The sequence below is a fragment of the Taurulus bubalis genome (assembly GCF_910589615.1).
Source record: "Taurulus bubalis genome assembly, chromosome: 10".
In the NCBI taxonomy this organism is placed as follows: domain Eukaryota; kingdom Metazoa; phylum Chordata; class Actinopteri; order Perciformes; family Cottidae; genus Taurulus; species Taurulus bubalis.
Window position 1 is genome coordinate 23,921,196 of NC_136598.1, and position 27,932 is coordinate 23,949,127.

The window sequence follows — 27,932 nt, forward strand, 5'->3', positions numbered from 1 at the left end:
CCTCCGGCCCTCTCCATCACATCTCCTGCTTCTCTATCGCTGGCTGATGGAGCGTCGTCATCATTTCAGATCAAACCTGTAACATGTGTGATCTCAGAGTTGTGATAAAACAGTTTGTGTGATGGGTCGGGCACATGCAGCTCTTCAGAGTTCATGTCTTTTCACTGCTCTGAGTCGGGTTAACCACATGCAGATCTGAAGGGGGGGGCGGTGTTAAGGAGGTGTGATGAAACATCAGCTCAACAGTTTCACACGAAAACTGAACGTTCATTAAATGCCAGCAGCATTGCAGGAGACGGATTCTAAAACACTGAAAATATTCTGCACATTTCGCCGGGGACCTTCTTGAGGATGTGAGCTTCCTATCTTTCTTTTTTTTGGAGCTCTTAAGCAACATCTTGCAGAAAGGAAGACGATTGCAACATGCAGAGAAATGTGCTAATAGCGTAGAGGAGAGAAGACACATGAACTAACTGAGGCAGTCTAACACATGTAAGTATCAACTATTCTCATACCACAATAAGCTTTTTTGTGTTTTTTACAAGAGAGTGTGTGTAATTATTGAAAATGAATGCTCAAAAAAGGCAAATCTTACATAAAACACCACCAGAAAAAGGTCATAACATTTATCTTTGTCTCCTCAGGCATGAAGGCGTCTGCAGGTCCATCTCTTCTTGAGCGTTGAGAGCGATCCTCTGTGGATGCAGACGTCTGTACGCGCACACAATCGCGTCCGCATGTCTGGGGCGGTCCACGGTTCGGTCAACGGGACGACGGCCATCCCGTGGAGGAGCAGCAGGAGGCGGCTGACGCTGCTGCAGCAGCTGAGGGGCTGCCAGGAGGCCTGGTGCCCCGCGGCCCCCTGGGACAGAGAGGGGGCCCACGCCGCGATCTGTGGGACGCCTGCCGGGGTGAGCTGCAGATATCCATCAAAGAGTCCCACCTTTTTATTATTTAATGTGACATTTAGTGTTCAGTGTGAGGGTGAATTGCATCTGAGAGGGTTTTAAAATGTGATATTCAAAAAAAAAATTAACCAGGGATGTTAAAGGAATAATGAATAATTCTCCAGGTTTTTATTATTTCTGGGGGGGGAAAGCCTCCATGCTGGTTATGTTTTTATCATAATGCAATGGATTTTTTTGGATGAAACAAATCTAAACGGTCACCAAAATCTAATCGGCAGACTTAAAATGTGCTGAATCTGACTCATCGTACAACACGAGAGATAAAAGAATACATTTCTTACTTATATTCTTCTCGTCTTGCTCAACTGTCTCATTTTTGGAGAAGCGTAATCTTTTTTGTGTCCCTCTTAGCTCCATTTCTTCTCTTTCTACAGTCTTCCCCCATCTCTTTGCATGTCCTCCCACTGTTCCCATCATGTGTGCACAACCTAATTCCCCTCCTCTCAGAAGCTCTCGCTTAGTTTGCTGCTCATCAAGTGTTTCATGAAACTACGCAGCTTCCCCGAAACGTGGTGTCACAACAGAAGCATCCTAAAGCCGGTCTGTGCCCATCTCTGCCACGCGAAAGTAGTTCCCTTTTTCTCCGTGACACCTCATAACACAATGACCTCTTTGTGTGTTTTTTTTGGAATGCAGAAGTAGTGTTGAGTTTAAAAAATGTTGCGCATCTCCAGGAAATGACAAATTGCAAAACTGATACATCTGCAGCAAACGGAGAATGTGAGTGGGTCAGAAAAAAAAGGAGTGAAGCGGCATGTTTGATAGAGTGGAATGCAAATAAACTGCCACAAATGCAAACGTCTAACTGGAAGCAGCAAAAGGCATTGACCTGTGAGTATGAGCGGTCATGGAGGAAGGAGAGGATGCTTTTACCGCGGAAACAAATTTACATGTTGGTTGTAAACCGGCTGATTTTTTTCCCCCCGAAATGCTGAAAGGAAAAAGTTAATTTCTGCTTGATTGGTTTCCAGTTCTTCTTCTTCTTCTTCTTCCTGTGTGAGCGACTACATTTTGCCGTTATGATTTAACGCAGTAATTGCTCGTCTCATCTCTGCTGCCGGTCATGTGCTTGTGCTCAAAGTGTTGCGACGACTTGCAGTGAACTTCTATTTCTGTGCACACTCACAGCCACTTCCTGTGTGTGTGTGTGTGTGTGTGTGTATTTGAGAACACCGCTGAATTCAGTTGTGGTGTTGTAACCACCTGACTGTTGCTTTATTTTACCCAAAGTTATTTATGTGTTTGCATTAAGTTCAATGCGATCAGACAAAAAGAACGTCTACGCAGTTAAAGACAAGTTTAATGTCTTTAAGTAGAATAGAAAATGATATATTAGGAATAAAAACAAGTAGTTAACAGCACCGTAACTGCTTCTCTTTTGCACTCTGGACAGATGCAAACTACAGTTCGTTGTCACAGTACTTGTATGTGCAATGACAATAAAGTTAAAGTCCCAAAACTCAGCTCCTCTTCCATCAGGACTGCGTGGTTCTCACTGACTCGCCACCTTGATTCAAATGTTGCTGAACTCTGATTGGTGCATCAACATCACCGACGTGTCCCTTTTTCTAAGCGAGCCCTGCCCACTTCAAGCCAGTGACGAGACAACAGAAAGAAAGAATTTTAACTATTTTGTGGGAAATAACCAAAACTTTCCCAACTTGTAAAAAAACAGTTGGTTCACGTGACACCCTCATTATTTATAGCAAGAAGATGATTGGGGGGAAATACGTTTTTTATAGTGCCTTTAATTCCAAAATATGTGAGGCATCGTTGCAAATTATTACTAAAATAGAGACATTCAGAGGAAGTTTCAGATTCTGAAAGCAAGAAGACAAAAATGAAACACATTTTTTGCGTGTGTAATGAGCTAGAATGCTAACTTTAGCTAATTAGGGCTAAATACCACTTAAAACTGAGGAAAACAATACTAGTTTTGCAGTTATTTGGTCATAAACACGTGCAAATTAAAAAAGAAAATTGCATGGCTGAAAAGGTTTTTGCTGCACTGCTCATCTCCTCGCTGAAACCAGCCATGACAGTTATGTGATGCTATAAAGATGCTTATCAGTAATGTGGACAGAACAAGCCTGAACCAGGAAGAGCTTCAGCTTCAGTCGCGGTCGACTTACTGGAAAGCTCTCGGCTGTGTCACCTGGTTTTTATTAGATGTAGCTGTCATGAGCAGGGGTCTCAAACTCAATTTGGCTTGGGGCCACCGCTGGTATTGTGATCTCATCGGAGGGCCACACAGAAAGCGCAATTATTTTTTTTACATTCATAACATATTTTCGTCATAAAAAAGGCAACCAGCAGATTCTATACATTTTTATAATAGTTTTTAATAGTGCAAATATATTTTTTTAAATAACTTATTGAAACTGCACCGAACCAACAATTGCAAAACCTGAATACATTTGTACTTTATTCTATTTCTTGCCAGACACCTGGCAGCGCTTCTGCTCACACAGCTGAGCCACATTGACCCTGATCCAGGTCACAGTATAGAAACCCTAATCCAGGTCACAGTGAAACCCTGATCCAGGTCACAGTGAAACCCTGATCCAGGTCACAGTATAGAAACCCTGATCCAGGTCACAGTGAAACCCTGATCCAGGTCACAGTGAAACCCTGATCCAGGTCACAGTGAAACCCTGATCCAGGTCACAGTATAGAAACCCTGATCCAGGTCACAGTGAAACCCTGATCCAGGTCACCGTATAGAAACCCTAATCCAGGTCACAGTATAGAAACCCTGATCCAGGTCACAGTAGAAACCCTGATCCAGGTCACAGTATAGAAACCCTGATCCAGGTCACAGTAGAAACCCTGATCCAGGTCACAGTATAGAAACCCTGATCCAGGTCACAGTAGAAACCCTGATCCAGGTCACAGTATAGAAACCCTGATCCAGGTCACAGTAGAAACCCTGATCCAGGTCACAGTGAAACTCTGAGTACAGCTTCACGATGGGCATCACTAAGCCTGGACCTGTACTTGCATTTATTAAAGGTCATAGTGGAGAAAGGTTTCTCACAGATATGTGCTTCCAAAAAAGTGCATTACCCGACCAAATATGGCGAGTTTGAAACCCCTGGTCACTTACTGCATGAAGACCGGGGAAGTTACTGTTACCTTCACTGTCAGTTTGGTCACCATGACGAAATCCATCCGGTCATAAAAACACTGACGAGTCTTTACCGCACACGAATCCATCCTGCTGTCTGTCACCACCTCATGTGAGCATTTCAAATTTAAATAAACCTGCCCGGCCAGCTTCCGCCACGACTAAATACTGAAATGAGTCACTGTGCGTGTGTGTGTGTGTGTGTGTGTGTGTGTTTCCCTCCAGAGTTTCCTGGTTGTGCACTCCAACCTGCTGTGTGTGTCTGCTGGAGGACAGAATGGAGCAGTCGTTGATTACAGCATCAAAAGCACAGGCACAGGTATGGACAAAAGTATGGCAATGCGTACTACTTTCTCTCTTTTTGTGTGTGTCTGTGTTTGTGTCATCCAGTCCCAAAAAAATCTCCATGAACGTGTGACTTTTAGTAGTTTCTTTCTGAATCACTAAATCAGCTTAAACTGACAGTTTAGACCCGGCAACGTCACACAAGTTGTGCAATTCTGCTTTCCCTGCTGTTGAGCTTAAGTGTGTGAACCTGACACGCGAGCGTGAGAACAGGTGAGCGGTTACCTCATCAGACAGGCTCTCTAAATGCAAATACTGGTTCCTCAAACTGAGCTGCTGTCAGTGCTGCGTTGTGCCGCTCTGCAGATGCAACGCGGTGTCGCTTCAAATCACAGGCCGGAGAGACAAAAGTGACCGCCGAAACCGGCTGCTCGGCATCTGAAACCACGCGCCATAAGCCAGAAAATAAGACTTAACGGCTGATGTGGAAGATATAATTGAAATGGACACTTTTGCTTATCTTTAGAACCCTCCCCCTTCTCATCCTTCCTGTTTAAAGCGTCGGTGTGTTTCCAGGAAAGTATTTTTCGACAGAAATGACACTAACTGCCTCCTCTTTATCTGTATCTCGTGTCAGTCTTCCAGCTGTCCGAGTCTCGGCTGTCGTTCTCTGACTTGGCTCAGCTGGTGCTCTTCTACTCTCTGACCAGGTAAGAACCTGCTGCGTCACCGCTTTTTATTTAAGTTTATTGTGTGCGCTTGAACTTGGGCTTCTCTCACGTTTTACTCACAATCGCATTAATGCGGCACCAAACATATCTCTGAATATCTTTGTGTTTTCTCGTCTCTCTGAAAAGTAATATGGTGTTTAATTGAATCCCCGGCGTCTCTTCCCGTGTGTCAGGGACGTGTTGTCTGTCTGTCTTTCCATCCCTCGCTGGATCTACAGTGTGACGGAGAACACCAAAGACCGTCTCTCTGAACTGGAACCCAGTGAGTCGCATGTCCTCTCTTAGAAACACCAAACCAGAAAGAACTGTCTCATTCATACCACCTTCCTAATGCAGATACTTGGCTCTGCACGCCGGCGGACCAGCCCGCTGAAGAAATGACCCAGAGGGAGCCAGGCGACGTAATGTGCTCCATACAGGTATACACTGTACTGTGTGTGTGTGTGTGTGTGTGTGTGTGTGTGTGTGTGTGTAACATAACAAGGGCTTCTAACGACTTCCTTATTTCCTTGTGTTTGCGAGCCATGCAGCATGTAAAGCTGCAGTAATCAATGTGTTTAAATCAATGCTAGACATAATCAAATCATTATGGGTATTAGCTTTGCAGTCACCAACTAGCTAGCGACTAGCTTTGCCTCTCGTCTGCATGGTGCAGCATTTAGCAGCTAAAGAGACGGATTACTCTGAGTTGGTGGAGACCCAAAACGGAGTGAAGGCTGGACTTGCACTCACCAGGTGACGAGAGAGACGACGACTGGATGCGTAGTTGGCATCTGTTTCCTAACTCCTTAGCGATATCAACTTCTTTAAGTGATTATATTTCATTGTTGCGCTTACAGCTCGTTCCGCTGCCCCCAAGTGGGCAGAAAATCAGTTAATACCGCCTTAAAGAAGAGGTTGGAAAGCCTATTTCAGGTGATCGGTGTGTCACAGGAAGCGTCCTATCTCTTCACTTTGTGTGTTTCCTTAGCTGACTTCCACCAACGGGGCCCTGTGCATCATCAATCCGCTCTACCTTCACGAACACGGAGACGATTGGCTGACCCGCCGGACCGTGCAGCCAAACTTCAGGCGGGAGCGCCGCTTCAGCACCACCCGAGCGTGGGCGGGGTCCGGGCTGCAGAGCAAACGAACCATCTCGTTGGATCAGGAACCCGCCGCTGCCGACATGCAGAGCTCTGGTGAGGACTTGTTTAGCATGCAAACGAGAGATGTAAAGTTTATTTATAATGCACTTATCGCAGACAACGGTCACAAAGTGCTGTACAGGAGTCGATAGACGCATCAATTAAACCAAATTGACCATAACGGGGGGACAAGAAACATTACAACAGTTAAATACACATTTAAAATATGGTGCAATAAAAAACACAGTAAAACAAATAAATGAATAAAAACAGATAAAAAGCAGACCATAGTATTTAACCAAACGCCAGTGTAAACATATGCACTATCTATCTAATTATTTCTTGATTAGGGACTATTTATTCAGGACAACCTTAAGAGATGGATATATCAAAACCTAAGCAGTTTAAAACTGTCTCTATGGCTAAATCTACTGTTGTAAAGTGGAACAATCTGTCTGAACTGACCCTTTAAACACCTTTAAGGCCAACCTGGTGTTTGTTCATCCATGTGTTCCAGGTCTCACCAGAGCCATGTCTGCTGATTCACCACCAACCCCGTCAACACCAGCCGCTCCAGAAGGAGTGGTTCTCCGGAGGCCCAGCAGAGCGAGCACGGGCAGCCGTCCTCCATCTACTCCCTCCACCCCCGGAAGCTCAAACACAGTGTTTGAGCTGCAGACCCATGGCAGCCCGGTGCCTCAGTCCCCTCACCGGGTGTCCTGGATCGAGGACGGCGTCTGGCTGCCTCCGCCCAGGTCTTCCTTGCTCCACCCGCCGTCGCTGGAGCTCGACTCGCTGTCCATCAGCAGCATCGAGGAAGAGTCGGACTCCCAAATGGCGAGCCCCCCCCTGCACCACCCGTGCACGCAGCGGCTGGCCGACAAGGTCATCCACCGGCTCTCCGTGGTGGGCCAGGCCCTCGGCGGGCTGGTGAGTCAGAAGAAGAGACTCTTCAATCGCGTGCAAGAGCTGAGCGAGCGGAGAGGTGCGGCGTTTGCCGAGGCCACGAGAGGATTTGTGGACATGGTGCTGAGGAAAGGGGCCGATCCCGTCGGGGTCACCGGGTCAGAGTTCTTACAGGAGGTGAGGTCATCGCTCTCGTCGCTAAAGGAGACGCTGTTGGACTACCAAGAAATCCAGGCATTGTTGGACAGCATCACTGACATGAATGACCTGGAGATCGGTGAGTGAGCTGAAAATGTACATTTCAATTAAGTGCTGACAGAACAGTTTTTAAGTGTACCGCTCGCCCCTCCTGCAGACTCCCTGGTGGAGCTTTCCCTCCACAAGGTGGCCTTGAAGCCCGTCTCCGAACACCTCTACTCCTGCATTCATGTGTCCCGGACTAATGACCGCAGCTTCGAGCGCCTCCAGAACAACATGCGTGTGCTGGAAAAGAAAGGCGTGGAGGAGCTGGGCGGGTCGGCGGGAGTCGGAGTTCCCGACGCCGCCACCCTGGAGCGGATCCAGCAGAAGTGGACGAGCATTCATGAGGCCTACTCCCCAAACAAGAAGGTCCACATCCTGCTCAAAGTCTGCAAGATCATCTATCACAGCATGAGCACTAATGCCAGCTCAGGTAGACAGCTGTTTGAAAAATAAGTTTATTTATTTGTTGCTGTCTTTTTATTTGTCCGTTAAGTCCCCTTTAAATTCTCCTCTCCTGCAGCTAAAGCGTTCGGAGCGGATGACTTCCTGCCCTGCCTCACGTGGGTGCTGCTCCGCAGTGACGTGGTCACCTTGCACCTGGACACAGACTACATGATGGAGCTGCTGGACCCCACGCAGCTGCAGGGAGAAGGTGAGGCAGACACAAAACACACTGCAGGCTGTGACTTCCTACGTTCAAACTTAGCCTGGTTATAATGAAAGTGGAGGTTTACACATCGCTAAATGAAAACCGTTTGCAAACCTTCTCACGTGGAAATGAGTTGTGACTAAATTCCAGCAAAATATTACAAAAGATGCTTGTACCGTCAGCTCGGTTTGCATAATCAGATGTTTCCCAACTCCAAAAGCACACATATTTATCTCTGTATGGATAAAACAAAGTCACACCCACGTTTTCTAGATAAGCAAACAGACACTCCACGGCTTTAGCCCTGATTTTGGGAGTCTGTCAGGGAGCAACAGCCAATGAGAGCGCATTGACGCGTGATGACAGGAAACCTGGTGACAATGCAACATCTGCTGGATGTTTTGCATTCAAGTTGTTGTTGCACCTCGAGAATCAGGCTGTAAATAGTAAAACGGGCTATTATGTGAACCTGGGTGACATCGACAACATCAACAAGCATGACTGTACGTCCATGTTGCTTCTTGCATGTGTTTTTGCTAAATTGCAGAAGGACTTTACGCCCTAAACTTCACGATTGGTTTCATCCCCAGCTGTGATTTTAAGGATTTAGATGCTGTTTAATAACCATCACAAGTCACAGAGCGTCTCCCTTTCTGCATCCCCCGTATCAACAGGTGGCTACTACCTGACGACCCTGTACGCCTCTCTTTACTACATCAGCAGCTTCCGGCCCCGGCTGGCCGCCCGCCAGCTCAGTGTCGAAGCCCAACAGTCCCTCAACCAGTGGCATCGCAGGCGGACGCTGCACTGCGACCAGTCGCGGCGCAGCCGGAACCGGCGGACCATCCGCAGGCAGGCGTGCCGGGACAAGGGGTCGCAGAACTCTGAGACGGACGCCGAGGGCCAAGAGGAAAGTGGGAAAGAAGACGAGTCTGTGACGGAGAGCGGCGCAGAGGCTCTGCAGCCGCTGAGGGAGGAGCCGGGCAGAGGGCAGTCGGGGTCGCAGGCGTCAGACGGAGTGAGGAGCGAGGAAGATGGACAGACTCTATGCACGGAAGGAGAAGAGGATCACAGATGATCGTAATGGAGAGAAGAAGTAGAGTGAAATGGTTTCTCAGTGGGTCAAACCCAAAGAAAGCTTTTTATTAATGTCGTTAACACGCCGGCGTCAGCTGATTTAGGGAATTTCGGTCGGGATTCCTTCCAGGGGCCTTAAGATAAATCTGAAGTATTAGTTAAAGCTTGTTTTTCTTTCCTAAGTACTTTATATATTTGTCCTCTTCGGGAGACAATCTTTCACACGGAGAATTTAAGGAAGCAAACATCCTGTCACTCTGCCTATAAGTCGGGACAAAGCGGTCCCAAGTGGGCACCGCTCCATTTTAATGGACCGTACGGGTCGGAAGCACCTTGAAGTCATAGTTTTATTGTAAAGAAGAGAAGAGTTTATATCAAAGTATTATTATTATATTTATATGGGAACAGAGTAAAGTTAAATGTTTGGAGGCTATTCAATTTTGTACAGTGCAGCGTGAGTTGTTTTTTTTTAATTTTTTTATATGCTCTCCTGAAACTAATGTCATTTTTGAATTGTAAATACTAACATGAAAGTAATAAATGTGCAACATTAAACTCTTAATTCCATTTCTAGCAGCAGCTGTGTCTCATGTATTGTTATTATTATTGCAGAAGGTCATTAAGTGGTTGTTAAATGAGCAAACAAAGCACACAGGTTCCCTTTAACTCTCATCAACCCCAAAAAAAGCATCTGGAGCTGAACGTTTAGCAGCTACAGGTCCAGATAGTTCCCATGAGGAGTTGATGGAGACCAAACAGAGAGTTAATATCGGAGTGACATTCATCAGAGGGACAGAAACAAGACACCAAATGATTACTAATGTGCTTCTGGATCTGCTGTTTGCTCACATGATGTCATATGTGAGTCATGAATGCTTAAAAGTGGAGCTCTTTGCCTTTCATTTATGTATGTATATATGTCACATATATATCAGGACTTGACAAAGCTGAGCTCACTAAACAGGAAACTAAACACGAACACATCTGTCGCTTCTTTGGACCACTAGGGGGCAGCATTACACCTCCTGTGAGATGTACAGTTTGTTTATGTTGCATTTACAGTTAGCAGAATAGTCACAGGTTTGATTTTTAATTCATGGAATAAGGTTTCTGCGTACTGCATGTGTGCTTTGTGGATATGATAAATAGACAAAGAATATGTTAAATCTTCCTTACCCATACGTTGCTGAAGATTACTAGCATTTATTGTGGTTTTACGGTTGTCAGAATAGAGTTGAAGTGGCAAGTGTCGTAGATGAAGTGGGTGTTGACGTCAAGGCACCAAAAGGGCTGAGCGTAGAAGATAAAGATGAAGCTGAAAGGACTTGAGATGAACATTGATGGACAACAGTTGAACATTAAAAGGAGTTGAACGAGAGGTTGAGACACTTAAAGGTTCCTTAAGTCGCCGCTGATAAAATCTGAAATGACAGTAAAGAATTTTAAGGAGGAGAAGTGGTCGGAAGTGACCGTCGAAGTCAAAGCAATGAAGTTGAATAATGTGGAAGCGGAAGCCCTGAGAGTTGTTGAAGTATTTGAAGTTCAACACTTAAAGTAATAACATGTACTGTAAAGGAGTGGAATGGCATGGCTATTGTTTTACTTTTGAATGTTTGACCTTTTTTTAAATTGCCTGCTCTTTTCTTTGTCCCTTTTCTTTTCGACTTGATTTGTAATTATTTTTTTAATTAAATGTGTTGCATTGACACAGTTTGCATGGTGGGGAGAAGATAAACAGTCGAGGTTTACTGAAAGCAACTGAAGTTGTTTAAAGGTAGAGGTTGAAGAGACGGCAGAAGATCAAACATGGAGGAGTCGAACAACTAAAGTTGTGACTGAAGTGGAAACGCTTGTAGAAATGAAGTGACAGTTGGTAAACTAGAAAGGAACTAAAGGTAAAGTAAAAGCTAAGGAGCTGCAAACAGTGAGAAATAAATAGGAGTTTAGGATGTAAATTAGCAATATTTTAGTTTAGTGCAATTTGCCATTTCATCTTTTATACCAGAGTATTAGTTTGCATTCTTGAAATTTTCTGTATACAATTTCCTATTATAGCGATATTACGTCGTTCTTTTTATTTATTTATGTGAATGAATGAATGAATGAATATATATATATATATACTTTATTTATCCCCAAGTGGAATTTTTTTTGTCGTCATCAGTAGCGCCTTACCACTTGAAAAACAAACACACAAGATAAAAGATCAAATATATAAAGAAGCAACAGGGATGAGAGATATATACAAATTAAAATAAAGTAATATATATATATATATATATATATATATATATATATATATATATATATATATATATATATATATATGTATATATTTAAATATATACAATAGAATAGAATACAACTAACTGGAATGAAATATATTTATATTTACAGCTGAAGAGTGTATTCATTAATTAAGTAAATAAATTAGATAAACAGATTGTGCAAAATGCAAAATATATATGGTACAGTGATGAACTAATTCACGGAGGAACTAGCAAGCGGTGACTTGTTATAAAGCCGTATTGCTGTCGGCAGGAATGTTTTCCTTTAACGGTCCTTGGTGCAGCGGAGCGTGAGGAGTCTCCTGGAGAAAGTGCTGCTCTGGCCCTGCAGCAGGTGGCAGAGCGGGTGGTCCAGGTTGCCCAATATGGACACAAGTTTCTTCAGTGTCCTCCTCTCCACCACCTGCTCCAGAAACTCCTGCTTGCAGCCGATGATGGAGCCGGCCTTCTTAACTAGCTTGTTAAGTCTGTTGGTGTCACCGGCTCCAATGCTGCTCCCCCAGCAGACAATAGCGACGTACAGAGCGCTGGCCACAACCGACTGGTAGAACATCTCCACCATCTTGCTGCACACATTGAAGGATCGAAGCCTCCTCAGGAAAAAGAGTCGACTCATCCCCTTCTTGTAGACAGCGTTGACGTTGGCCTTCCAGTTCAGTCGGCTGTCGATGGAAACACCAGGTACCTGTACTCCTCCACCTTATGATGGAAACACCAGGTACCTGTACTCCTCCACCTTATGATGGAGACACCAGGTACCTGTACTCCTCCACCTTATGATGGAGACACCAGGTACCTGTACTCCTCCACCTTATGATGGAGACACCAGGTACCTGTACTCCTCCACTGTTGTTTACATTGCTATGTATTTAACAGCTTGTGAAATCAAATATTAACAAAATAGATAATGAATGCACATACATCAGGCATGAACACATGTAAATAGTTATACAGGGGGCCTCTTATGTAAATGCACACACACAAACACACACACACACACACACACACACACACACACACACACACACACCGCATATGGAACTGTATCATCGCTGCATTCTAAATGACCGAGCCAATCAAATTTGCCTAATGAGACATCTGGCATTCTGCCTGCATGTGGATGTCAAACCTAGAAACAGCTGGGCCTTTATACACACACACACACACACACACACACACACACACACACACACACACACACACACACACACACACACACACTCTCTCTCTCTCCTTTCCTTTCTCCTCTCACACTTTATCAGATCTGGTGGAAGAATGAGATAGAAACACTGTGATACGTGATGGATCACACATTTATTGGACACACACACACACACACACACACACACACACACGCATGCACAGAGCAGAATTCAGGGACGCACTGAGGATGGAGTTGTGGTCAGACTGTATGGCCGGTGCACAGTGTCGCACACTCACAGTTCTTTTACACATGTGATATATTATGCATACATGAGTGTGTGTAACGCACTCACCGCGGTAATAAATTAGATATATGGCGGCGGTGGCGGTGGCGGTGGCGGAGGAGGTGGGGGTGCTCGGAGAGGAGTGTGTGTATTTGTGTGCATGCGAAATGAGGAGAGGCGGAAGGGGGTGTGTGGGGTGGTGGATGGGGGGCACAGATGGCTGAGGCCTGAGGCATTCGAGGTACTGCAGCTAAACATGGAGACTGCAGCACGCACACACACACACACACACACACACACACACACACACACAGGCAGGAGATTAAGTGTTGGGGGGCTGCTCACATATACAAACACGTCAACATATACTGTATCGGAGCAGAAATAAGAAACAGGGAGACGATACAGTGGCACTATTTCCTCAGTGCCCATATCAGAAATGCAGTAAACCTCTCAGGAAGAAGTAGAGAATATTAGTCAAAACTGATCGATTATTGATTGATTTTGCTCAACTTCAGTGGCGGATATAAGTATATTTACCACTGTATTTAAGTACACATTTGAGGTACTTGCCATATCATGCTTTATACTGTATTATAATTCAATTCATGGACAAACATTGTGCTTTTTGCTGCATACAGATTAACACATGTACACTACTGTATGATCTCAACTGTTGAAATGATCCATCCTTTAAATACTAAACTGTAGCTGCACTGTGAATTAATTAAGTACATTAAGCTATATATGTATGTACCGAATAATACAAGAGAAAAGATACAGGAGAGAAAAGCTCCCACAGAAGCCATTTCTCTAAATTATGCTCCTTTTACTTTTCATCATAATAATACATGCAATATGTTACTATCTTATCTTTCTACTTGTGATGCAGTAAAGTCAAATATACACTCGACTACTTTCTCCACCTTTTATTTCCTGCAGAAAACATTGTGCTATGACGATTAGTATTAGATATTGGAACCATCACAAACACATGAATTGTTACTATTGTTATTATTCCTCGCCATATCAAACCAAATGTTCTTGTATATCCCTTTCTCTTGCCGTCTTCTACCTCCTTGGTTTCCAACACTATCTCACATTGTGCTCTGAAGTCTGAATGCCCTTCCGGTGCGTTTCCACGGCTTCACTTTGAGCTAGTCGTCTTAAATCAGATCCTGGAGGAGAGGCGTCTGAGTGCCGGCCTCGGTCTCATCCGTCACTCGTCCCCCGTGAGTCATGTAAGTGTCTTTTGTCTTTACGGTGGCCTCTGTCACCGTCCCACAGCTGGCCTCTGTCCTCCATCACGTCCCGTTCACACAATAAAACTTTCGCCCGTTCTCTTTTCTCTTTTTAACCCCCCTGGTCCTCTCTCTCTCTCCTCGCTGCATTCCCCCATCCCTTTCCCCCCTCCCTCTCTCCCACTTGTCTGAACTCTGACAGGTGTGTAATTGAATGATTAATGACCGGCCACAGCAACCCCCTCCTCCTCCTCCTCCTCGTCCTCCTCAAACACACACGTTATGCTAAAATGGAATTGTACATATTTATGCACACACATATTCATGCACATGCACATTTCCACATTACACACACGTGTATTCATTTTGCCTCGATCGCCCAAATGGTCAAATTCAAACCAGCGTGGGAGTCTCGAAATGATGGAGACATTATAAGGAGTGTAGTGTGTATATTATGCTGCACTGTGCCCATTTTTATTTTATTTTTAACTGACACTGTTATCATTTATACAAAGCGTTTCAACTTGTGGGATTTTTTTGGGGGGGGAGAAAAATCCATTTCCCACAGAGAAATATGTTTAATTAATTTTCTAAAAATGCTGCCAGCTCTGATTCTGTGAAGGTGCATTCTCTTGCACACAAACAATGAAACCCAATGCACATAAACACACCCAGGCTCTGCCTCCCGCCTTCATTTGTCAACATAAAGGCAGATTTTATGCAGTGTAATTCCCACCGTCTAATGGAGTCCGTGTAGGCGAAGGGGAAAGGCTGTCAATCTATCTGAACCAATAACACGCCGGGGCTGTGACTGTGAATGATGCTGTGTGTGAGAGAGGGCTGAACGCTGATGTATGAATAAAGTATGTGCTGTTGGGTTTTTTTTCTTCTGGATCGTATACGTTTCAGGACCGTTGTTCTCAAATAGCTGGAGAGAAAGAGGGAAAGAAATGATGCTCGCTGCACGTTATGCAGCAGATCCACAGGTTGGGTCGTTATGGGAACACAGATGTTGTGTGTGTGAAGTACAGAGCGACTGATTGTTGCACTCATACCACTGACCGGTTTTCTGTATTAAACATAAATCGTTAAAAAAGATGCGTAACACTGGTATTGTTGGAAAATAGAGACTTTACTGATTTTTTACGTTTCCATTCAACGTTTCTGTTGATGCTTTTCTTCTTTCCTTCAATCGTGGCCTTTTTAAAAGAGTTTTTTTTTTTTAAACAGTATGATTCAGACGGCAGTTGTATTACATTACATATGCTTGAAATTGCTTTTGCCCCCAAAAAGAAGACGAATGAAATGATTCAAACTTCTATTTATTCCCCACAGAAAATAATGTTGGAACTTGGATTTTATATTTGTTTTCCAGTCCAGAAAAGCATTTAATGACCCTTAATTTTATTTATTTTGGGCTCCACATATTTCGGGAAGCTTTGGGCCTTTTGCAGTCCACTCAGTGGTTAGATTGATTGTTTGATCTATTCAATTATGTTACCAATTACATCTGCACACCAAGCTTCCAGTTTCCATGACCAAACTTCTTCTGATCTTCTTCTGTTCTTATTCAGCCCGGTTGATCATGACTCAGCGTTTTGTCCCTACAACCTATCATGAGAAACCATTCAAAAGAAGAGCGATGTCCTCTCAGACATCTCATTGCTACTCAACTTTTTTTTGTTTATTGCTTTGAAATTTTCTTCAGACATTCCTAGTCCCCCGAGGATGCACCTTCACGACTTTGGTTGTCCTTTGACTTTTTACCAAACGGCAACCTGAGGTTGACGTTTGTAGTATTGAGCGAAATATCTTGGCTACTATTAGATGCATTGCTATGAGTTTTAGTAATCACATTCAGGTTATTTTTAATGAGCTCTGTCGGCTCTTTCGTCGTATTTTGGGAGGCCATCAAAATGCTCTCAAATCTTGCATCTTTGAACTAAATGTTTATCAGATGGGCTCTAATGGAAGAACAATGACATTGAAAATGACTTTTATTTCTCTATATATATAAAAATGCGTAAAAAAAATTATATTCATCACTTTGCTTTTTTGTTTTTTCTTGTTTTTGGTCAGAGGAAAGATTTTAAGTTTTAAAACAGATGACAGAATGTTGTTCTAAAGCAAAAAATAACGTGATTGCCAGACAGAGTATGTGTGTGTGTGTGTGTGTGTGTGTGTGTGTGTGTGTGTGTGTGTGTGTGTGTGTGTGTGTGTGTGTGTGTGTGTGTGTGTGTAGTCTTACATGTGACCACATTTTCGGTGGAGAGTAAAAACGAGGGAACCCGTCCTGACCGAGAGTGAGAGTGTGGAGAGACCCAGAGAAATGAAAAGTGGAGGGATGGCGAGGTCAGGACCCGGGTGCCAGGGAGAAGAGCCATTTCCTGTTGACCTCGGTCTGAACTCTGGCCCCTGACCCCTCCCGCTCCAGGCCTAGAGGGGGCAGGGTGAGGCGGGGGTAATCAGTGTTTGTTGTGTGTTTGGGGTGCTGCGGGTGACTGCAGGGTCTATTAGGTATAGATGTCTGACGTCCAAAAGGATGCACGCGAGGTAAAGGTCACGGATAGGACGTGCCTCAAGTTGAGGAGGGTTGTTTTCGCTCCGAGTGTTTGTCCGTCTCCGCACTTCGGGTGATAAATAAGAAAAGAAGGACGAAGTGGAAATGTGATAATCCCGCCTGTGTGACGGATCACTGCAGCTGCAGCCTGAGGCCGCTGTCAGAGGCTCAGAGAGTCAGAGGAGGGAAGGAGTGGCGTGACTTACGATTGGAGGGGAAAAGAGAAAGAGATTGCACTATTTGTCAAGAAAAGGCCATGTAAAGGTGAGTAGCTTTTATTGTGGTTTATTTAAAGTGTTTGAACTTCACGTGACGGAGTCTAAATATTCCTTAGTGGTGTTGGAACATCGTACATCAAGAACTCCAGACGCTTTTAGTCATTTCTGCCCTCTGTTTTTGACTTTTCCTCTCTTGAAATCAAGATGGTGCATTTTAAGAGGTTTAATTAAAATGTGAAAATGAGATTTTTTTTTATTGTTGATTCCACATAAAAGCAGACGGTAGAAAATAGTGTACGAAAACATGTCACATGGGTTTGTAAAAAAGACTCAAAGAACCTCAAACAGGAGAATTGCTGCGAAACATTTAGCACATTAAATGCAATTATTGAGGTTTTTTTTTTTTTTACCAAACTCACTTTTCCTAATTCCATACTAAATACTTTACAATATAAACATCATACCTATGTGGGAGTTCATAAGTAAACATAAGTTAGTATTACTTGTATGCGTGACTAGCTAACTAAATAGCTTACAAAGTACTTTATCCTGAAATAAAACGATTTCAAAATCAAAAGTAACTTTTTTTGTTTCTTATTTAATTCTATAACGCACAAGATTTTCCTCGAGCCGTCTAACCAAAATCTGGAATTTTTCCTTTTTAATGAACTGCATTAACAAAAGTAAACGTATGCATAGTACGGACTTCTTTGACTTTAATACATTTAGTTAATAAAAACCTGTATTTTCAGTTTCTTTACGCTAACTAACCAGTCCCTTGACACGGTAGAATCAGACAACACACACACACACAGACAGTGACGAGTCTTACAAAAAAAAAACATTTTAATACTTTAACTGTATTTCCCATCGTCATTCAGAAATGTTTCAGCAGTCCGAGCAGAGTGGAGAGGGAGCCGAATGTTTAGAAAGTCCTTTGGCTGCAGCTCCCCTCGCACACCGCCGTGACACACACACACACAATGGACTAGAAATGCTTACAGAAAATTGTATGTGTGTGCGTGGAAATGGCTTTCAGTGTAGTGTGTATGTTGTTGTGTGTGTGTGTGTGTAGGAAAAGTCCTAAGGTAACGGACACCTGTTGGCGTCTTAAGGAGGTCAGTGGTACGAGAGCGAGGCAGACTGGAAGTCATTCATAGTGTTTAGCTTCATGCTGAGGAAGAGCACTAATATTTAATCCGCCTGCAGTGGCACATAAATATAAAAATAGAATAAGAAAAAAATCAGCTTTAAGTAAAGTGTGTGCGTGTGAAAGTGTGTGTGTTTCTTTGACAGTCAGCGTGTGCAGGAAGACAGGGAGTAGTGAAGAAGGCGTGTTCACAGGATCAAGTCCCGCCCAGTATAGCGTCCGTGTGCCGCCTCCCTGCGGTTCAGCAGGCATGATGGGAAGTGTAGTTTAAAGCATGTGTCTCACCCACAGGACACAGTGGAGACATTTGGAGAGGAGGAAGCACTTCTACTCTGAAAGAGGTATGGCTTAAACCTGTGGGTCTAGACGGTGTGCGTGTGCGCGTGTATGTGTGTGTGTGTGTGTGTGTGAGAGTGGAACAGCTACATTGAGGTCAGGGTCTTTCAGTGGGGAATGTAAACTTTCGGGGCGGTGTGTCTTTTTTTCTTCTTCTTTTCTTTAAATAGTGTTCAGTTTGCGTCATTACACACACACACACACACACACATACACACACATACATACATATCTCACCGTGCACAGTCACACACACAGTCATACAGTAATTTGCCCTCACACACACACACACACTCCGACTACCCCCCCGACCCCCGCAACTAGTGTGCGTGTATGTCCAGCCCCTGGACGAGGAGCGGGTCTGCGGGGTGTGCGTGTGGCGGCGGGTGGAGCAGCATGGCGGGGTGGGGGTGTGGGCCCGGGTAGGGGTGCAGGGAGGGGCCCGGGTGGGGAGGGTAGCCCGGTTGGGACAGGAGAGCGCCGGGGTAGTCGCCCTGCAGGGAAGACATCCCCTGGAGACCTGCAGGGGAGACACAAAGACGATATATCTCTTAAAGGTTTGGCTCTTTTGAAATAAATAAACAATGTTCAGTGTTTAAAATAAGATACTACACGACCATAACACACAGTTTTCACCCTTTGTTTCTCCTTAAGAAGCTTTCACTTTGTTGAAATCATCTTTTTCCACACTGACATACTGACGGTATCACATTAATATTCTGTATCAGCTTGGTCCAGGTTGTATCGTGTTATACGTTTAAAATTCAGACAGATATATTTGGTATAACGTTCAGATCTTTACATAATTTCAAAATAAGGAAAAACAATGTTTGGCTGCTCAGTATGAGATTTTACTACATTGTTAGGGGCTTTTTAACAGCACCACAAAACATTAATATCCTAACATTTACTTTTTGTCCAGTGTTCTGTGTTACTAAAATACTTTTTTGTTCAATTTTAATTCACATTTAAAGCACAGATTGTTCCTTTAAAGGTTCATCAGGACTTAGTTATAACAAAGTTATAAAATCATATAAAATCATCACAATTATGTTCAAATTACAGCAACATTTGTCAAAGGCTAAGTAGGAGTTTGTACACATAAACACTAAACACACTAAATAATAATAATCACTTGTGCCTAAACATATTTATATTCTTAGAATTTATTGAAAAGACAAAGTGAGGATTAGACAGAAAGAATAAACATTTATATTTGATTTAAAATTACTCTGATCAACTCTTGATCGGAGTCTTTACTTCCTCAAGTGGACATAAATAAAAAGATTAGGCTGATGATGTTTTATATTTTTCTTATTCTCTTCAAATCCTATGAGACCAAAATCCAAACTAGCAGTGTGATAGTCTCCTGCCCAGTTGTTCCTACTGCTGAGGTAAAAAAAAAAAAAGATCAATAGACTCCGGAAACAGCTGAGCCCTGCAGTTCAAGTTTTTGAGGAACGTCACTCAAACGAGAAGATGCGGTGCGTTTGTCGGGGACTATTTTCAGCGGCGGATAAATCCACATTTCGTGCTCTAGTCTTGTGAGTATTTCCAGCAGCAGGACGGTGTGTGTGGGATTGAGTCAAAATGAAGTGTGTGTGTTCATGGTGACGAGTTTATAGAATATAATAGGAGCTCAGAGTATAATATCAGGCTTTTGATGCTCACTTTTGTTTGTTTTTCAGTGACTTCATTGACAATAAAAACTATATTATATTCAGTCAGTGTGTGAAAGCGAGCAGTATTTTCCCCTACAGGCTCCTTTACCTGCTCGGAGCCCCAGGTGGGCCTGTCCGTCGAGGCCGTAGCCCCCGAGAGCTGCTCCCTCTGGGCTGTAAGGACCACCCTGACCTGGGAGACAACACACACCGTCAGACGCAAATATACAACACACACACACACACACACACACACACACACTCTCTCTCTCTCTCGTATATATACACAGGGTTGTTCACGGAGCGAGCGACCAGCTGACTGACTTATAAACACCGACCTGAGCGATTCGACTGGTCAATCATCGGCTGAACTATTCTCCTCCTGGCGTTGATGAACCTGCACGAGGGAGAGAGACATAAAGAAAGAATGAGAGAGAGCGAGGCGGACGAGCCCCCCCCCCCATAAATGAAGGAAAAGGCTGACCGGGAGACTATTAACCTTTTCCATTTTACAACCACTTAACCCTTTCAGAGGGCAGAGTAAATCAACGTTAGGGCAGAGCAGGTATTGATCGCACCGTGATAATTGATTGATCTGCATCGAACAGGTCAGCCACTGTGTGTGTGTGTGTGTGTGCTGCAGATAAAAACAAGTGCGTAATCAAATTACAATATCTATTATTTAACATGTCACGCAGGTTTCTGTGTCAATATCTGAGGTAACGAAATTGAACATTACAAAAGAAGAAAAGTGTATCAGCGACATGGAAATGTGTGTGTGTGTGTGTGTGTGTGTGTGTGTGTGTGTGTGTGTGTGTGTGTGTGTGTGTGTGTGTGTGTGTGTGTGTGTGTCAGTGCAGATACATGTGCGTGTGGGGTGTGAATGAGGGCAGTAAACCATCTGATTATTGGACATTGATTTCACTCTTCTGTTTTATGAACATAGAGCGAGTGGATTCCACTCTGCTGCAGCTTCAGAAAAATAAAAATGCTTAGCAGCGCATTTCTTCCTCTGCTTCCTTTTCTCTAAAGCAGATTACAGTCTTCTCTAAAAAAAAAAAAAAGACTCATAAAAGCGCCACCTTTCATTTAACGGACATGTATTTGTCACAATAAGGAGTTACCGAGCAGAAAAACGTGACTTTCAATTCAGATATTGTTGCGTTATTGACGTGTCAGCAGCCGGTAAAATTGAAAGTTGGCGCTTTACGTTCACACATGACAGTTTAACTGATTATTGATAAGCCGCGGGGGCGATAATTAGTGTATTGATTGAGGAGTGCACTGACCAGTTGTTGACCTGTAAGATGGTCAGTCCTGTGTCCAGGGAAAGCTGCTTCTTCTGCTCCTCGGACGGGTACGGGTGCTGGGAGAGGACACACAGAGCGAGGGGTGAGGAGGAGAGAACAACATGGAGGCCGATGTGTGAATTTACACAGAACAAAGAAGTCTGACGACCTTCCGTGCGAATCCGAATCCACGTCTGCACTCAGTAAGCCCTCCATCTCGCTCTGTATTTATCTCTCACACACATACTGTAATAATTGGCGTGAAGCAACATTTGACCTGCCTCATTTAGGAGCTAATTGCCTCCCTTTCTACCGCTTCCACCGCTATTCAATAGCGAGCATATTCACATAATCACTTAATCCCTTGATTTTTTTTCATCATTTCATTTAATTGACCTCCATTACACACTCGGTTCAGCTCTCTGTCTGTTCTCGTCGGTGACGTCTTGCCTCTCGCTAAATCTTCCCTTTCAGTAATTAGTCTCTCACACCAGCTTTCTTTGTTCAGGACGGACTCTCTCGCGCTTTAATCGCTGTGCAAATTCAATATTTTCCATGCAATAAGAAGCTCTCTCTCTCTCTCTCTCTCTCTCTCACCGACAGGTGCTGGAAGAGCCACGCTCTCATGATGTTGGTGGCCACTTTGGGGAAGATGCCCCTCTTCTTGTTGTTCCTCCGGTCCCTGTCGGAGTCGTCGTCGTCCCCCGTGCTGGGGTCGTCCCCTCCCCCGTCCAGACCGTCGCCTGCAGGGACGCACACGTCATATCTCAGGGCGCAAATGATACAAGATCACATTTATCAGCACACGTGTTCTATTTATACTCTTTGCGATAACATGTGGCCTATTTTTGAAGCCAGAGTAAAGTCAGTTTTTTAGTGTTTCTTGTAAAATGTCACTATAATAGTAATAATAATAACTTTAATGTTTTTTTATGTGTGAACTGAGCAAAAAGTTGCATTAAAATTAAAGGGAATGCATTTATGTGGTTCAGAATAAAGACTTTTCCTTTTAAAAATTCGCAAATTCGATTTGTGTGTGTGTGTTCGTGTGTGTGTGTGTGTGTGTGTACCTGGGTCGCTACAGTTGTCTGCTGTGCTGTGTGAAGGCAGGCCGCAGTTTCCCGGCGTTCCCAGGGGCGTCGTGGCACATTCGTCTGGCTCCCGTAACCATGATGCATTCTGCAGGAAGAGAAGAGACCAGTCGGAGGAAAAGGTTGGAGGCGTCGTGATGGGGAAAAGATGGAGAATGCAGAACACTGTTCAGGCCTCCGGGGGGTCGGGCCGGCTTTCATGCCTCACCTGCTCCGACAGACTGGTGCAGGATCCGGTGAAGTCCTCCATGTCGGACTTGGAGCCGCCCTCCCGGTCGTCCATGATGAGGTCCGTGGGCATTTTGCCCTTCAGGCAGGTGATGTAGCGATGGCAGAAGTTATCGCATAAGTCGTGCACCTTTCGGAGACAGATTCACACTCATCAGTTCATCGGCACGACCTAATCATCATCGCCTAAAAAGGTCACGGCAGGGATGTGAACGTTGGACATTAAAGGGCAGGTTCGCGTTTTTTTCAAGTCTCTCCTAAAACAATATACACGTGTCCATATGTTCATTGCAATCATTTATTCTGTTCAAACTGGCCATTAAAAGGAAAAAATAGAATTAACTTCTCTGAAAACGTGGTGGTTTTGAAATGTTATGACACACAGCATATCATTATGGTTCTGTTTAACGACTGACATAAAGGTTCTGGATGTCAGACCTTCCCATAAGCACAATAACACACCGTGTCCATACAAAAACAAAAGGTCAAATGTGAGACTGACCCGAGGGTGTTAGAATAAAAACATGCTTCTCTTCCACCAACCTTCTCCAGCTCCAGTAAATGAAAGCGAAGCACCTGTATGGCCTGGATCATCTGTGGAGAGGAGAATGTGGATTATAACGCATATCCCACAATGCACCTGTGGAAAAAAGAGTGTTTGTGTTTTTTATCACATCGTACCAAGTTGTCGAGCTCGGGATTGGAAGAAAATATGGGCTTCTCGGATCGGATCTGCGAGACAAAACACAAAATCTGAACGATTAAAAATCTGGCAACGCCCCCTTTCCAAGCTGCGCTGCGATTGGCTCTCGCCGCCGTCGCTCACCTGCTTGGCGAACGCGGCGATGTCGTCGTTGAAGGATTCGGAGGAGCAGACGTCGCTGTGGTTGGTCATGCCGGGGAGGTGGGAGGTGGCCGAGAGGGAGGCGGGGTCTCGAGGGGAGCAGGTGGCGAGCTCGCACTTTTCAAACACTAAGGCCAGCAGTGGAAACAGAGGGTGACTGCACACACACACACACACACACACACACACACACACAGTTAACATACTATACATAAACACTGAAACAGTTGACACAGTGTGCACACGATACATTCACAGAAGGTGAAACTTTATCGCACAGTATTTATGAAGCTGACAGCTGTAAACACTCCACATATGTGTTGATATTCAGGACACAAATATAGAACGCATGTCAATCTGCTAAAGGCACAAATATAATTTTAAACAACTATGTCACTAACAGGCTACATAAATCACTGCCTCCACCTCATCTAGGCTTTCAAACACACACACACACACACACACACACACACACACACCCGTAGATCTGGTCTTTGTGGTGTTTGAGGGAGTCGGGGATGGTGGGTCCGTAGTGCGGGGGTGGATGCGGCCGGACGTCGTCCCCGTACCCCAACGACATGCCCTCCGACCCCGAGTAGTGCACCAGGTCTTCATACTGAAACGCAATTAGACGGAGAGACAGAAAACATGAGACACGTTGGACATCTGTGCCCGTCTGACATCAAATCTGATTTTATTACGGGAAGCTGTCAGGCGCTTCAGCTGAGCACATTCTGCTCTGCCCTTTGATATTATATCTTAGTGTTGCATGTTAGTGTGTGATGTGTGTTAGGACTGTAGCTAACGGTAAAAATATATTAGTCGTTCATTTTGCAGCTCCAAAATCCTCGTTGACATATTTAATGTGCTTGTTCTGTCTGATCAGCATTCCAAAATCCAAACATACTAAATTTTCTATCATAAAAAAACGAAGGAAATTGGCAAATATTCACATTCAAGAAGAAGGAACCAGAGAATTTGGGGCATTTTCGCTTTAAAGAAATTGCCTTAAACGATTATTAAAATGGTTTCTGATCAATCTTTCTGTAATTACACGACATGCATATGTGTCGGTCAGTTGTAGTTGCAGTAGAGTTGTCGTGGGAATATGCTTCAATCACTGCAAGCAAAACCAAACACCAATACCAATAATCAAAAGTAAAAAAAGAATAAACTTCTTTTTTTTTCTCAAATCATTATGTCTGATGTTTACAACGGTCTGTACTACTCCCTGAATGTGTGTGTACACATATAGATGCCACTGCAGTTGTATACTGTACACTCCAGTTGTGTGTGTGTGTGTGTGTGTGTGTGTGTGTGTGTGTGTGTGTGTGTGTGTGTGTGTGTGTGTGTGTGTGTGTGTGTGTGTGTGTGTGTATGCTTGACTATCCCCATTCCCCCATGAAGGAAAACTCTCTTTGTTTTCTCAGTTCTTGGGAAGTCTGGTGTTTTGGCGCTTAGAGGACGAAGTGTGGAGGAGACGAGATGAGAAGGGAAGTGGGCGGCGAGATCCACGGAGAGCCTGTAGCTGCTAATATCGTCTCCTCCCTCCTCGACTCTGACTAGACGAGAGCCGTGCTGAGACGTCCCTCACAACCCGCTGGGAGCCCGCTAACACACACACACACACACACACACACACACACACTCCGACACAGTGAGTCAGACACACATATGGCACGCTCACACACACACAGCTTCTCGTACACACTAGCATCATGAATATACATGTCTCCCTCCCTGGTTAACCCCTCCCTCTCTCTCTGTGTGTTACGGAGCTAATGTGAGCTTCGCTGCAGCTTCATGTCGCTGCTCAGGACAGCAGATCTGCTTCTGTTCTCTTTCTGCTGGATTATTAATAAAGGGCCGTCGGGGTCCCACAGGGCCGCCGGGGTCCCACAGACAGGCAGCATATATGTGACCTGGACAGCTCTCACTGTGTTATTTTCAACAAACTAGAACAGTTATTGTCTGCTTAGTTCTTCTGTGGACACTGTTCCCCAGAGGCTGCGACAAGAGGTTGTGATTTACTACAGACGTGTGCAACTGCAGAAAAAAAGGGGCAGTGACTCTTTTATTCTTGCTCTTTCTGATTTGCAGTACTTCAAATTATTTTTATTTTTATTTTTGCATATCAGCACTTTTAGAACTCAAAAAGCCTCACAGACAGCGTTTTTGTCCAAAAGTGTCCATATAAATTGGACACTTTTGGAGAAAAATAAATCTTGGTGTCACATACAATGTAAGATTAGTTATTCTTACATATTCTCTCTATGTTGACCCCTGTGAATCTAATAAAAGTCCAATTAAACCAACCCTATGTGCATGCTGTCCCCCTGCAAACCCCTCTAGGACCCATGGAGGTCTCCGGACCCCACTTTGAGAACCACTGTCCTAAATGGCTTATCAAATTGTTGTGTTCCAGAGTCCCATATGGCCACCGGGATCACAGAAAGCACCTGCTCTGAGGCCCGGGACACCTTCTAGTTTTTATGGAGGCTGGCTATTAACACAATCACCGCTATCGGATTGCGCGTCTCTCTTTACGCGCGGCTCCTCTCGGGTTTCTGTGCGTCAAGCGGATCAAAGCGCACGAGTCGAGATGACAAATTCCGCACATTTTCCTTTTTTTTTTTTTTTTTAAGTCACGGAGCTCGTAAACAGGCATCAGATGGCAGGACAACAAGTTGTAATTGTTTATTTCAACCGACGCAGAAAGGTTGTTGGAGGCCTGCGGGTCGTCTTTGGCTTTAGCTTAAAGCGCGTAGTTTATATTCTGTAAAATGAAAAGTAAAAAATGAAGACGGAGTTCGGTGCAGGGTTTAAAAGTAGCTGAATTAATAAACCTTTACAGCTAATTAAGACGGGTCTATATAACTTTGTGAACAACTACATTTGTATTTTATAATAATGGCTATTATAAAACTAAAGCCTAAAGAGTCCAGTAGAAATCAATCCACAGTCGAACTCTTTCGTTTTCTCACTGCGCCGATTCAGGAAAAGAAAAGTGAAGGAAAGTGTCGTAGTTCTCTTTCTGCTCTTTAATAAACAAGACTGAGAACATGAAGTTAAACTAACGAAACTAAGCGACGACTGGCATAAACACAATGTATATCAAAAGTAATTACGCATTTATTTTAAATGAATGACTTTCTTATTTTAACGCAAATGAAACGAAACTAATTCCAACTGGACCTGCCAGACAAAATGCAACTTTTAACCTCTCTGCCAACATGTTTTCAAACCAGAACAAACTAATGTTTGCCATTCAGCGTTTTTACTGCATAGAACAGAACGATATGGAGTTCATCCATGCGTCACTGTTAACATCCAGACACAACATGTGGCTGCACCAATGACCCATAAAGTACATTCATATTATAATAACAGCAGAAAGATACTGCTCTCTCTCTCTCTCTCTCTCTCTCTCTCTCTCTCTCTCTCTCTCTCTCTCTCTCTCTCTCTTTCTCTCTCTCTCTCTCTCTCTCTCTCTCTCTCTCTGTGTGTATGTGTGTGTATGTTTTACAGTACGTGTGTGCTGTACAGTTTCCGTGTGTGTGTGTGTGTGTGTGTGTGTAGATGGACCTTTCCTCTGCTCCTCTCCTTCCTGCTCTGTTTTCATACAGCAGTGATTTTCTACCTCTAATTGCTCTCCTCCACTCAGCCTGTGTCTGTTTCTCCACCGTTTTCTCCATCTGAATCACTTTAGCAAAACAAATATAAACACCTCACCTACATATAACACGCTGCAGAGCTGCATCTCCTCTCCTCTGCATGACCTACACCACTCCAACCCTTATTGTGTCATTATTACGCCTGACTGGCATTGCTCAATACAATTATTTTTAGGGCAGGATGACGTATTAGATACAATTCAACAGTTCCTTGTGAAGCATTTTAAGAGACTGCTGATTACAACACACACAGGACCTCCATTGAAGTGCATTGCTCCTCATGAATTAGGGAGTGTGCCTCTTTAAAGTTATGTCTTTGCAGCACAATAAAAAAACTCTTAAATAGACATTTGACGAACATTTTTTTGAATAGTTTTTATGCTACACACAAAAAATAAAGACACCCTTTCCTGTGTTTTGCCCAAAGCATGAAGTCCATGCTAGCAGCCTTCAGTCCACTAGTCTGTTTCCAGTGGGCCTTGTGTTTTGGCTGCTACACCCGACCAGCAGTGCAAAGAGGATTTCCAACCATATGCTCCCATTAATATTCTCTTTTATAATTACCTCTTCTCCATGCCAGAGAGGAAATCTGTTTTCCCACCAGGCTCTGGTCTAAACCATCCTCATAAACAAATAAAATTAGAGGAAGAAAAGAAAAAAAAAGCAGACCTACCCTCTTCTCCATGCGACTCGACAGCCAGTCCCACGCCGTAGACGGTGATGCGCTGCTCGGTTAGTCCAGCGAGCTTTTGCTCCCTTCCTCTGTCCCTGGAAATAAAAGTATAACAAAAATAATGTTTTACATTTTTGAA

The 27,932-nt window shown here is 44.0% G+C and overlaps 2 protein-coding genes across 2 annotated transcripts; one reads left to right on the forward strand and one right to left on the reverse strand.

Moving 5' to 3' along the window:
* Positions 1 to 737: 737 nt before the first annotated feature.
* On the forward strand, positions 738 to 9,634 carry rinl (Ras and Rab interactor-like; the record flags this gene model as incomplete). Its single annotated transcript, XM_079224913.1, has 10 exons — positions 738 to 911; positions 4,321 to 4,414; positions 5,018 to 5,090; positions 5,285 to 5,373; positions 5,448 to 5,530; positions 6,082 to 6,292; positions 6,756 to 7,421; positions 7,500 to 7,817; positions 7,908 to 8,039; positions 8,711 to 9,634. The coding sequence occupies 10 exons, from the start codon at positions 738 to 740 to the stop codon at positions 9,112 to 9,114; spliced, it is 2,244 nt and encodes a 747-aa protein (XP_079081039.1). The 3' UTR covers positions 9,115 to 9,634.
* Positions 9,635 to 18,653: 9,019 nt separating this feature from the next.
* meis3 (myeloid ecotropic viral integration site 3) lies at positions 18,654 to 27,879 on the reverse strand (the record flags this gene model as incomplete). The annotated part of the gene is made up of 12 exons (XM_079224368.1): positions 27,794 to 27,879; positions 23,926 to 24,062; positions 23,429 to 23,603; positions 23,284 to 23,334; positions 23,146 to 23,196; positions 22,583 to 22,732; positions 22,354 to 22,462; positions 21,881 to 22,026; positions 21,284 to 21,360; positions 20,333 to 20,391; positions 20,104 to 20,187; positions 18,654 to 18,853 (listed from the first exon to the last, which is right to left on the reverse strand). The coding sequence occupies exons 1-12, from the start codon at positions 27,803 to 27,805 to the stop codon at positions 18,654 to 18,656; spliced, it is 1,251 nt and encodes a 416-aa protein (XP_079080494.1). The 5' UTR covers positions 27,806 to 27,879.
* Positions 27,880 to 27,932: the final 53 nt, after the last annotated feature.